Source organism: Anolis carolinensis, chromosome 1 (assembly GCF_035594765.1).
Source record: "Anolis carolinensis isolate JA03-04 chromosome 1, rAnoCar3.1.pri, whole genome shotgun sequence".
Classification (NCBI taxonomy): domain Eukaryota; kingdom Metazoa; phylum Chordata; class Lepidosauria; order Squamata; family Dactyloidae; genus Anolis; species Anolis carolinensis.
Window position 1 is genome coordinate 308,423,800 of NC_085841.1, and position 12,528 is coordinate 308,436,327.

At 40.6% G+C, this 12,528-nt stretch overlaps 1 protein-coding gene across 1 annotated transcript; it reads right to left on the reverse strand.

Annotated features, from left to right (window-relative positions):
- Nucleotides 1–338: 338 nt before the first annotated feature.
- On the reverse strand, nt 339–11,471 carry LOC107983309 (disintegrin and metalloproteinase domain-containing protein 21). The gene has a single exon (XM_062968074.1). The coding sequence runs from the start codon at nt 6,451–6,453 to the stop codon at nt 4,276–4,278; it is 2,178 nt and encodes a 725-aa protein (XP_062824144.1). The 5' UTR covers nt 6,454–11,471; the 3' UTR covers nt 339–4,275.
- Nucleotides 11,472–12,528: the final 1,057 nt, after the last annotated feature.

Here is a 12,528-nt window from a genome sequence, read left to right on the forward strand (position 1 = left end):
ATCGCGGCCTGGAGAAACCTCCGCTGAGTCTGGCCTGCTACAAAAGGCCAGACGGGCGAGCGGGGGTAGCGTGGGAGGCGGGGCCAACTCTGGCCCCGCCCCCCCGCCCAGCGTGCCCTGGCCCCGCCTCCCACGCTGCGTGGGGGGCGGGGCCAGGGCACGGGGGGCGGGGCCAACTCTGGCCCCCGCCCCCTCACTATTCGCCCTGGCCCCGCCTCCCACGCAGCGTGGGAGGCGGGGCCAGGGCACGCTGGGCGGGGCCAGGGCGCCGGTGGCGGGGGCGCTTTTCAGCACCCCCGCTTTACATCAAAAAATATCTCCGGCCGGCCCTGCCCAAGCTGCAACACCCCACCCCCTAAAAAAAGTAGTAGAGGAGGAAGAAGAGGAAGAGGGTAAGAGGAGGGGAAGAAGCCAAGGGAGGAAGGAAAAGCTAACTTTCCCATGCAGTCAGGGGTTTTGAGATTGCACTGCCTCTTTCTTCTTATGCTATACTTCTACAGATTTTTGATTGTTTGTTTTTGTTTTACTTTTAAGACTTGTAAAGTTGAAGATACAAGAAAGACCCACCAGAGCACATCTGGACCTCAGTTCCCACTGATCCTCCTGTCACTTTGCTGGAAAGAAAAAGCACTTTGTAGGGTAGAAAATTATAGTATCATCTTAGTAATTGTAGTAGCTTTGTTATCAGTCTCAACACAGTTTCCAATGATAGATTAACAATACACGCAGTCCCCAAGTTACAAACAAGACAAGTTCTGTAGGTTTGCTCTGAAGTTGAATTTATATGTAAGTCAGAACAGGTACATTTTTAAATGTAACTCCAACAGTGTGTGTGTGTTGTGGTTCAGCCAGATGAAGATGAGGGGATTGGGGTTTCAGAGCCTGGGAGAGTGATAGATGGTTCTTTAGATGAGGAAAAGGAGCGGGTTTCAGAGTGAGATTCTGTCTTTGAGACAGAGTTTGAAAGTGGAACTGTTTTGGAGTCCAGCAGACAGGGAGAGGACCTTTCACCCACAAGGAGCTTATCAACCTCTGATAAGGACTAGACAGACCAAGATAGCTCCTTTGAGGGAACAGCTGGTTCAGACAGGGATACCAGACTGCGTCTAAGGGGGGAAAACATCAGGTGCAGGAAATAAAATAAAAAATCCATGCGAAAGAAGCACAGAGAAAGAGTCCTCAAGGTCAAAGAAATGCTTTCATGCCTTGCAGTCCTTAAATCAGAGAGCATTCGTTGAGATTTTAGATCAGGCAATGCTGCTGAATAGTAAGAATGCCAGCTCATGTTTTACTTCCTGGGAGTTTTGATTCATGTTTTAAGAAGTTCTTATAGCCCTGGTTTTCCTGGATTCATGTTCATGTTTTGATTCTTGTTTTCCTGTACCATTTGGATTATTTGGATTATTTGAAATGCTTTCACTCTTCACCAGCTTGGTTGTGGTTTTTCATATGTACCTTTTCTAGTTACCTTTTGGATTTCACCTTCCTTATTCCTTTTGGTGATTTTTCCCTTTTTATATGTATTTTCTTCAATAAACTGTTTTACTACTACTACTTTTGGATTATTAGTTGATCCTAAGGGCAAGGTGAACTCTGTCTGAGGTGCAACTATATACATACATATACATACACACACACACCACCCTGTGGTATTTGTTTCACCTCTCAGTCCCTGTGATTATTGTGACTTTTAAAGGCTTTCTGTGAAAACAAAGATTGGTGATAAAGCTTCAGTTGAGGTACCTTTTCCCCATGATAACTCTTTCAGGAGTGAATTTCCCTTCCAAGGAATAGATTTCTCTTTTTTCCTGTTGTCTCACCCCCATTCTTAACTATGAGTCATTTTTAAGTCGGATGATTGTAACTCGGGGACTGCCTGTACTTAGGTTAGTCTTCACCCTTTTTTCAGCTTTCTCAAGTCTGCATGTGATTAACCATATCTCTAATTAATATTGACAACTACAAGATAAATCAAAAGTCAGATAATAACTGAGACAACTCACAGTCTGATTAATGTAATACTTTCTTTATTGATGGACTATAATTGAACAAACATATGTTACAGAAAGATGCACATAAGGTAAAATAGTGCACAAACGCACAAACAAAAATAGTCCCACATCTTTAATAACATAGCCACCAAATTTTATTCAGTACAATTTTTTTAAAAAAACTTTATCAGTAGTATTTGACACCATACTATTATCATAATTTATCACAGTAATTTTAATTTGCGAGGGAAGTCACTCCTCCAATGTAGATCTCATTTTTAAATTTTGGATATCTCCAAATAGTGGATGAGTTTGGAAACAGCATCTAAACTTAATTGACAGGGTGAGAAGATACCAGTTTCCAACAGATCCTAAAATCACTCTAATGTGTTATGTAAAAAGATATATTTATATAATGTCTGTAAGAATGTGCATTGCACAAAACTGAAAGCAATACACCTCTCTAGTCCTACAGAATAATTTAGGGAAATATGGGCTATAGTCCTTTTCAGAGAAAAACAACTTTTTTACCAGGGTAAGCAAAACAATGTTACCTTTGCATTTACTATTGAAATGGTGATAACAAGACAAGACACGGTCTAGTCTTTTTCTCTTTTCATTTGTGTTACAGTTTGCATTTTGTGGAAATTTGGAAATTCAATATCATATCCAAAACCTTTAAAACAGCAAATAATTAATTGACTTTTGGAAAACTTAGGCTTTGAACATGAATATTAAATTTAAAATATATTGTTTGACAATTCTTATGGACTATCTTAAATGCATGGATTACCTTGAATACATCTCTATTTAAATAAACCAAACAATAGTCATGACTTTTCCTGGAAACTAACTACTTTTTTGAAATGTTGTATGCTAGAAATAATATAAATCATTGTTTACCTTTCTTACCAGGAAAGTTAGAGGTTGCTTTTTAAAAAAAGGTTCAATATATCCCTTATTTCCATTTTATGATTTGTGTACTTCATTCACAGTTCATTTCTGTGATCTGTTATGGACTTGCTTCCCACTGGGTGGCTGTAGGGTGGATTTTTGGACTTAGTCTTTAAGATAATAGGTCAGTTGATTCTTGACATACAGATGGAGGCCTACCCATACAACAGCAGCAGAAAGGACTAACACAGTTCTTGCAATAATTACTACAAATTGCTACGAAGTTCCGTATCAGAAAGGGCCCACATCATTTCTGCCTCTAGTGACTGCCTACTTACTCAGGAGTGGCCCATCTATAATTGCAATGGTAATATTTGTGGGCATTGCATGCTCTTTGTGAGTTCGGATTTCCTGATGAACACCCTCACGCATTGCCCATCAATGCACATGTCAGTGCCACAGGGAGTGCCATCATTCAGTGATCTAATATGATCTCTCCCTGTTCCACTCCCTCACCACACTGCTCATTATTGCCAGTGGTTGCTTGGATTATGGACACTGTTTTCCATCAAAGCAGGTTCCTCTAAACATGCTAGTAAAGGATTTAGTTATATAAGTTAGTCACAGCATGACTTATTTTAACACATTCCATGATTAAAGCCAGAGTAGTCCAAATGATTGTTGTGAGCACTTTGAAGCAATCCTCTAACTGAACAGTGGCTTTCTTTCCTATTATCATTCCACATTGCTCATTACTGCAACTCCCATGACAACACCATATATCAACTTTGGGGCACCATCTTCAGGGGATCATTCTGAAGCCCTACAGCATGGCTCATGAAAATCAGAGATCCTAGTTTTTGTGTACACGTGGACCGAACTAGAAAGATACTGATATGATACAGCACTAGCAAAAACCACAGGCAGCACCTGAGCATAACATACCATTAGATTAACAAAATGGATCCAACTCACATTGAGGTTTTGAACTAGCATCACAACATTTTCCATTTTTCAGTAATTTGTTTGCGCAGTACTTCAGTTTATATATTTTATCAAGATGTGGTGGGATTAATAGTCAATAAGGTATTTCTTGTATGAAACTGTCCCCTTAACCACAGCTGCTAAATATATCAGTGGTTGCTTAAACTGCAGCCACGATACAGACCTGTTGTGATCAACATCCTATTTCATTTCAAGGTTATGTCCAAGGTCATGCACAGTTTGGAAATAATATATGGTTCAAAACATGCATTATGCACTGTCAGCACATTCTTGCCTTTTTTCCTCCTGTGTACATATTTGACACATTGGTACTGGGCACTGCTGCAATCTATGGAAGCCTCTTATGCTGGGTAGAATCTTATCCTCTGCCATCTAAACAGATGCATCATCCTCCTCTTGAATGATAGACAGCTGCACCAACCCAAGAAGCAACACAGAAAATAAGAAATATTATTCCTATAATAATTTGTGTTCTACTAAATTTGATGATACGCTTCTGTAATGGAGCAGGTCCGCTATCAGTACTACCACCATATCCTTTATATAGACAGTTTGGAGGGGACCAGCCATAATCACAATGGCAGTGTTTATAAGTGTTGCATACTCCCCGATTGTTGCACTTCGTGACATTACAGTCATACATTAAGAGGGAGATACTCACACATTTCCCATCAATACATATCATGTTAGTGCCACAAGGAGTGCCATCCCGCACTGCTCCAATGTCAGCTGAGTCCATTCCATTGTGGTAAGCTATACCCCAACATTGACCATTGAGAGAAGATGACTGAATTATGGTATGGTGCTTCTCCGAAAAAGATATTTCATCCACATTATCACACTGGATTCGGCCACACAGGATATTCCTAGTATCACATTTATTATAAGTTCCATATGTACGTCCGCAGTTACCAAAGCGATCACCTTGAGCGTTAACGTCTCTGAAACAACTTTCTGAAGCAACTCTTGCCTTGTTGCCAAAGATCATTTTACATTGTTCTTTATGAGTGCTGCACTTTCCATGATAACAAAATGTATTGTCATAGCATGGGGTACCATCTTGTACATAAACATCTTCAGGACACCATACTGAAGTTCCACTGCAGTACTCAGGAAGGTCACAGATGCTAGTTTTTTCTCGGCAAATGGATCCAGCTTGGAGATACTGGCAGTTGGCACAGCATTGTCCAAAAGCACAACTGGCACCAGAATAGAAAGTACAATTAAATTGGCAACATGGATCTGACTCACATTCAGCTTTTGAACCACAGTCACATTGCTCACCTTTTTCCACCACTTTGTTGCCACAGTATTTTATTTTATCTTTTTTTTCAGAGTCTGGTGGACTTAACAAACAAAAAGAATTTTTTAGTTTGAAATAATAATTATAACTGCAATTGCTAAATTGATCAGTAGGTGCTTGAACTGCAGACATAATACAGGCATCTCGATCACAATTACAGTACTTCTTATCATGTTTCATACCAAGAACATGACCTAATTCATGAGCAAATGTATTAGAAAAATGAAATAAACTGGAAGTCATGTATGATTCCACAGCAGATCCCCAATGCTTATCACAAATTGTTCCTAGATATGCCAGTCCATGTATAGTTCCAAACCTCTTGTATACAAATAAGTGACCAGCATCATTCTGTAGCCGTTGAACAAGGGAGTCTCTTCTCCAGCGTGTAAATGACAATAGTGTGTCATTAATGGTGTCAGCAATTTCTATGAGATTCTTGGTGGACCAGATCTCAAGCCCAGCTAGAGACAATCGAAGAGGAAGTGGGTCATACAGAGAATTTGCAGTATGGATAACATTCAGAATGTGTAGAGTAGTAAGTGTTTCATTTTTGTCAAACTTCACAAATCGTTCATGTTCCACCACAACTGCCACCTTCACATACCTAGTGTGTGTCCACCAGTTTTTGTTGAAATCATGTTCTGCTACTCCATTCTCTCTGTTCCACATCATAGCCTCTTGATGTTTTTGCTCTTCCTCTGTCAGCCCACACATCATATGGATAGCTTCTTCTTCTTCTTCTTCCAAGCGATAAACCACATGTTGAAAGGTGTCAGATGCTGGAACAGGTTCAATTTCATATGTTTCATTTTTTAATCTCAAGATACCTCTGAGTCCTCCTAAACAAGTGCTGAGTGTGACCAGAGAAGAAGGCTTACCCTGCACAACACCATGGTAGAAGCAGTTGTCTCTGATGAATGGATGGTCCACCTGGAGATCCCCTTCCTCTTTGTAAGTGAAGACAGGAAAATGTTTAGGGACCAAGCCCCTTTTCTGCCTGAGATACAGAAAGTAGCTTTCCCCTTCAATTTGCAAAAAGTAGGTAGCATCTCTGTGCTGGCGCTGTCCATATCTGGGAGTCAGCTTCCTTGGGATGGTTACTTCGTAAGAGGCATATCTAAAGCCTCTTGGTGGTGTCTGCCCTGCAGTCTCTGTCAGAAAATTCCTCAAGAATATCATAAGCAGCCAAGATAGAGCATTTGCGGTTTTACCAGACAGAGGAAGAAGTCCCATGAAGTACATCCTCTGTTGTCTCATTGCAGAAATGGAAACCTTCTCCCATTGTTGAAAGGCCAAAAGAAAGATGGCAATATCATTCTATGGGAATTGGAAGAAGAGGCGAAGGATTCCGTACATAGCAACAGCCAATGGGGTTTTCTTTGGAATGGGGGTGGAGCTTGAATGATCAAGAATGGAGCAGAATAACAGTAGGTAGGTAAGAGTAAAAAGATCCCCATGTCTAGCTGAAAGAGCTGTAGGAAGAAGAGCTCATTTTATTGGGAATGTCTTCTAAAGATCTCACAATAATTTTGAGATGCAGTCTAAGCCAAAGTCTTAAAATGCCACATATGTTTCTATAAATCTTGGCCACAGTTACCAATGGCTAGTCCTTTTTTGGTGGGTTATTGCCCATTTGAAATAGGTGTGAAGCCTTCTGGTATATGTAAATATCCCCTTCAGACTTAGATCAACTGATGTCTGGTCATCTCAGGCACAGCTTTTTCTTTGACCAGTTACAGATCTGAAGATAAATCTCACAAGTTATTAAACCAAGTAACAGTTATTAGCATTAATATCCGCCTAAGACATGTTTAGCCTGCAGAAGGGAAGGCTGAGAGGAGACATGATAGCCATGTAAAAATACGTGAAGTCATAGGGAGGAGGGAGCAAGCTTCTTTTCTGCTGCCCTGCAGACTAGGACACGGAACAATGGCTTCAAACTACAGGAAAGGAGATTCCACCTGAACATCAGGAAGAACTTCCTCACTGTGAGAGCTGTTTGACAGTGGAACTCTCTCCCCTGGGCCGTGGTGGAGGCTCCTTCTTTGGAGGCTTTTAAGCAGAGGCTGGATAGCCATTTGTTGGGGGTGCTTTGAATGCGATTTCCTGCTTCTTGGCATGGGGTTGGACTGGATGGCCCATGAGGTCTCTTCCAACTTTACTATTCTATGATTCTATGAAATGTAACTCCTCTTGCAATCTTATACAGACATCCACTTGAGTTTGATACATATTATCTTAGAAAATTTTCTCCATCAAAATCAAACAAAATTGCCTCTTCTCAATTACACAATCTTCAACCCCTTCAAAGAAAATTTTGCCATCTTTTAAAGTTATTTTCCTTTTACCTTTTTCATGTCTCACAATTTTCTTTGGGTTTCTTTCATACTCAGAAAATTATGTTTCAAGGGTACTTAACAGAATCAGAAGCTCTTGGTTCCTTAGATGATGCAGGCATCTTCTGAGTATTAGAGAAATCAAGAAGTCACCTTCTGAAATTTTGTAACTTAAAATCACAAGTTCTTTTAATAACATCAATAAATCAATAACATCAATTAATGTCAATAAATACAGAATACAACATAGATGGAACTGAAATCCAGTAAATCAGTTTTCCTTGATTGGGAGGCAAATTAGTGGTTTCTTAAGTTAGTTGGGTCTGGTTTTACATGACCCTGGGAAGGAAGCAGTGAGCACCTGTAGTCCGGCTCATCCCATCATTCTTTGGCCTCCAAACTGCTGCTAGTTAGGTATTGTACTATAGTTCTCCAGTACTTTTTATTCCCTCAGTCTTTCTCTGTTTCTCCAACTTCCTTTTCTTTAAATCTTTCATGCTCTTGTCAAAATCATCCCATCGGACAAAAAAACCCCATAGCTTTTCAGAATGTTCTGTTACAGCTCCCTCAGGCCACAAAATATTGTTCTCCAGGCATCTTGCAAGAAAGCAAAAGTTAAATGGCACCCATCTCCTGATGTTGGGATTCCAATCTATTTAGAAATATTTAGTTTGACATTGTGAAGTTATATTCCATAACTAATAGAATGACATGGAAAGTAATATCCTATGGATTCCCCCTCTCACAGAGATGATCTTTGCAACTTTTTTGGAGTATTGACAACAATTCAGTTCTAGAATGAAAAAGATTTATGACACACTGTTGCTATTAACTGCTGCCCTTAAAAAACCCTTTAACTGCTGCTCAGAACCGCATCAAAGTAATTAAAGATTCCCTTCCTTGAAAAGCCTGGTGTAAATACATTAGCAGATTTCACCACAATTTTGAATGCAGCATATGTCATTCTGTGAGTGACTAGGCTTTGCCAACTTTAACTAAGCTAGTCTTCAGTGCTTCAATGCGCTGCTGTGGCTACATTAGCCCTATCAAGGCCATGACTGATGTAAGCTGGCCGTTACATACTCCAAGTCGCAGAGTGCACGTGGGACTCGAGTAAAAAGAGATGGATCTAGGAGCATTCACAAGCTATGCACTCACACCTTTAGTGGGAATGCAGCTCCATCCAGGGCAATCCACAAAGCCTCTGTCTTGATGGGGATTCATCTTCAGTTTAATAGTCCTTGTACAGCTAATCACATCATCCATGCACTACTCCAAGAGCTGCACAGCCTTAGTCAACTCTAACAACCACAATAGGACCGGGCTGTGGCACAGGCTGGAAAGCAAGCCAGCTGCAACAAATCAACAAATCACTCTGACCAAGAGGTCATGAGTTCAAGGCCAGCCTGCATCTTGTCTCTGTCTCTGTTCTATGTCATGGCATTGAATGTTTGCCTTTATGTGTGCAATGTGATCCACCCTTTGGGGTGAGAAGGGCGGAAATGCTGTAAATAAATAAATAAATAAATGGCAACATCATAGGGAACTGCAGGAAGGGGAAATAGACGAGAAACTGGTAGTCATCTCAGGCACAGAAGAGAGAGCTCCATCTGCTAGATAATAAAGTTTGAAATTGCATTATATGGTCAGTGCAAACTATGCAGTTCAATGCAGTTATGCTACATCATATGAGTCTATACTGATCATATAATGCAGTTTCAAACTGCATTATGTGGCAGTTTAGATGGGGCCAAAGAAGTGAGTACAATTTCAGCAAAAAAAAAAAAACAAATAAAGAAACCAGTAACAGAGCCAGTGTGGTCATTCCACTTACTCTCTTAACTAATCTAGGCACTTATCCTGAGGCAAAAAGGATGCACTTTCTTTCTGATGATAGAGCTCTTTGCTGGGCAGGGTGGAAGGCCAGTTAAACTTCTCTGGACATTGTTGTCATTACTGTATTAGTAGACTGGTCCAGTGTGTTCCTTACATACTTACTTGGAAGTAAGCCCAAGTGGTGAGCCAGGTCCAGATAATCAGAAGGCAACCGATCCTGGCTGATCTTGGAAGTTACGCATGATTGGCTCTGGTTAGTAGTTGGATGGGAGACTGAAGAAAATACCAGAGGCTGTAGGTTGTGGGCCCTTCCACACAGCCATATAACCCAGAATATTAAGGCAGATAATCAACAATATTTGCTTTGAACAAATACATTCTTTCTGGTCTTCATGAAATGCAACCCATCTGGATCCAGGAGTCCTCTGTCTAAAAAGTGAAGGTGATGATCTTAGAAGCTAAATGTCACATGTCAGCACCATCTGCATCGGCAGTCATTACACTTTAGTACATGATTCTTTCAATATTGGGGGAGTTGTGCCCACCAGGAAAGGATGCCTAGGTGTTTCCATCCTCTTTTCACTCTTTGAATGAATTCCTCAACCACACACAGTCTTTTATTAAATAAGCAACAGAGATACTTCATAGACCCTTGAAAGCAGAAAGCAGCACAAACAGATCTGATTAAGCACTCAGCTGACTGTGCATTTTAAAATGTTTGTTTATTTTTGGAAAAAAATATTGATGGCACAAAAAAAAATCTGGAGCTACCTGTCTGTAATTTGCCAGAGATTATTTATTCTGAGGGGTCTACCATGTCTCTGAATTTCATGCACTGATTTATATAACCTGAAAAATATAACTGATTTAGTTTTCAAATGCATATGTTCCAAAGGTCTAATTTTCAAATCCCAGTTTGAATTCAGTGCCCAACATGCATTGGATTGGGTCCAAAAATTGAAGTTGGTCCCAATCCAAATTGCCAAATCAGGTTCCAAATTGAATCAGAGAATTCTTGCACATCCCCACTATTTATCTTGCTGTGTCTGAATCATAGAATCATAGAGTCGGAAGAGACCATATGGGCCATCTAGTCCAAACCGCTGCCATGCAGGAAAAGCACTATCAAAGTACCCCTGACAAATGGAAATCTAGCCTCTGTTTAAATGTTTCCAAGGAAGGTGCTCCCATCACACTCCAAGACAGAAAGTTCCACTGTTGAACAGCTCTTACACTCAGGAAGTTCTTCCTAATGTTCAGGTGGAATCTCTTTTCCTGTAATTTGAATCCATTGCTCTGATTCCTAGTTTCCAGGGCAGCAGAAAACAAGCTTCTCCCTCTTCCTTATGACATCCTTCCACATATTTATACATGACTATCATGTTTCCTCTTAACCTTCTCTTCTGCAGGCTAAATATACCCAGCTCTTTAAGATGCTCGCTATGGAGCATAGCCTCCAGACCTTTGATCATTTTAGTTGCACTCCTCTGGACATGTTCCAGCTTGTAAATTTATTTATTTATTTATTTCCAATATTTCTATCCCGCCCTTCTCCCCGAGGGGACTCAGGGCGGCTTACACAACTGGCAGGATCGCTTCCAGTATATCATAATACAATAAAATAATAAAACAGTTAAAATAGTTAAATAACATATTAAAATACAATATATAAAAGATTTAACACAGTGCAACGCCGAATATATATGCCAGTCATCCATCAGACCTTGTGCAAGAGCCTTAATCCAATTCATGTCAACGCTAACATTCATTAAACGCTTGCGTACATAGCCAGGCCTTCAACTTCTTTCTAAACCTCAAAAGGGATGGAGCCTGCCAGATGTCATTAGGGAGGGAGTTCCACAGCCGAGGAGCCACCACCAAGAAGGCCCTGTCTCTCGTCCCCACCAGCCGTGCTTGTGAGGCAGGTGGGATCGAGAGCAGGGCCTCCCCGGATGATCTTAAGATTTTCGTGGGCTGATAGGAGGAGATGCGTTCGGACAGGTAAGTTGGACCAGAACCGTTAACATCTCTTTTAAACTGTGGTTACCAGAATTGGACACAATATTCCAGGTGAGGTCTAACCAAAGCAGAATAGAGAGGTGCCATGATTTCCCTCAATTTAGACACTATACTCCTTTTGATACAGCCCAAAATCCCATTTGTGATATTCTTCGTATGAAGGAAGCTCAACAGCCAGCAGAGTCTTGTAGGAAAGAGTTTATTCCAAACATTAGGAAGGCTACTGAGGCTTTGGGTGCACAAAAGCTATATATCCCAGCAATCAGTAGTTCTTACATTACAGCTGTAACAACCAGAGAGTGTGGCTTAAAGGCACAGTATACCACATCTCCCCTTCATACATAATAACTACACATCTGACAAGACAAAACAAAATACATTTTATAAAAGTGTTAAAAAAATCATACATCAAAATTACAAAAGTCTCTCATTAAAACTTGGCAGCTTCATTACATCACTAGACAGGTAAGAAAATATGTCTTCTATGGGGCCAGAGGTCACTAGTACTTAGCCCATCGTTGAGGATGGTCTTCAGCACCATCCTTCTAAGGAGTGTACCTTACAGGTTCAAACACAGGCCTGCCATGCGATGTCACATACGTTGGCTTTCTATCTGCTATTACATGTGCGTCACTTTTGTTCACAAACATCCCTTTAGAACCATTATATGTTGTATTTCCTTGAATTGTAGTTTCGGGTGTTTGGTTCCGTTGTTTTAATTGACGCCTATTACGCCGATATACGCGACCGTCCTGATTCTTTATTAGATATGACCAAGGCTGTTTACATTTTTCTATCACAACGGCAGGAAGCCATCTTTCTTTGCAATTATTGGATTGCATCCATACCAAATCTCCCTCTCTTAGTGGTTTGAGGGGTCTTGCTGTTCGATCATAAAAATGTTTCTGTCTTTCCTGAGCTCTTTGTAGATCTTGACGCACGTTAATAGGAATCCTAGGACATAATAAGTCAGTTGTTATGGGAAGTTTACTTCTCAGCATTCTGCCCATCAATATTTGTGCAGGTGAATATGATAGTCCTGTCACAGGTGTATTCCGGTACTCCAACAATGCTGCATACAGATCACCCCTTGCCTTTCCTACTTTATGTGTAAGTTGTTTTATAGACTGGATGGCTCGTT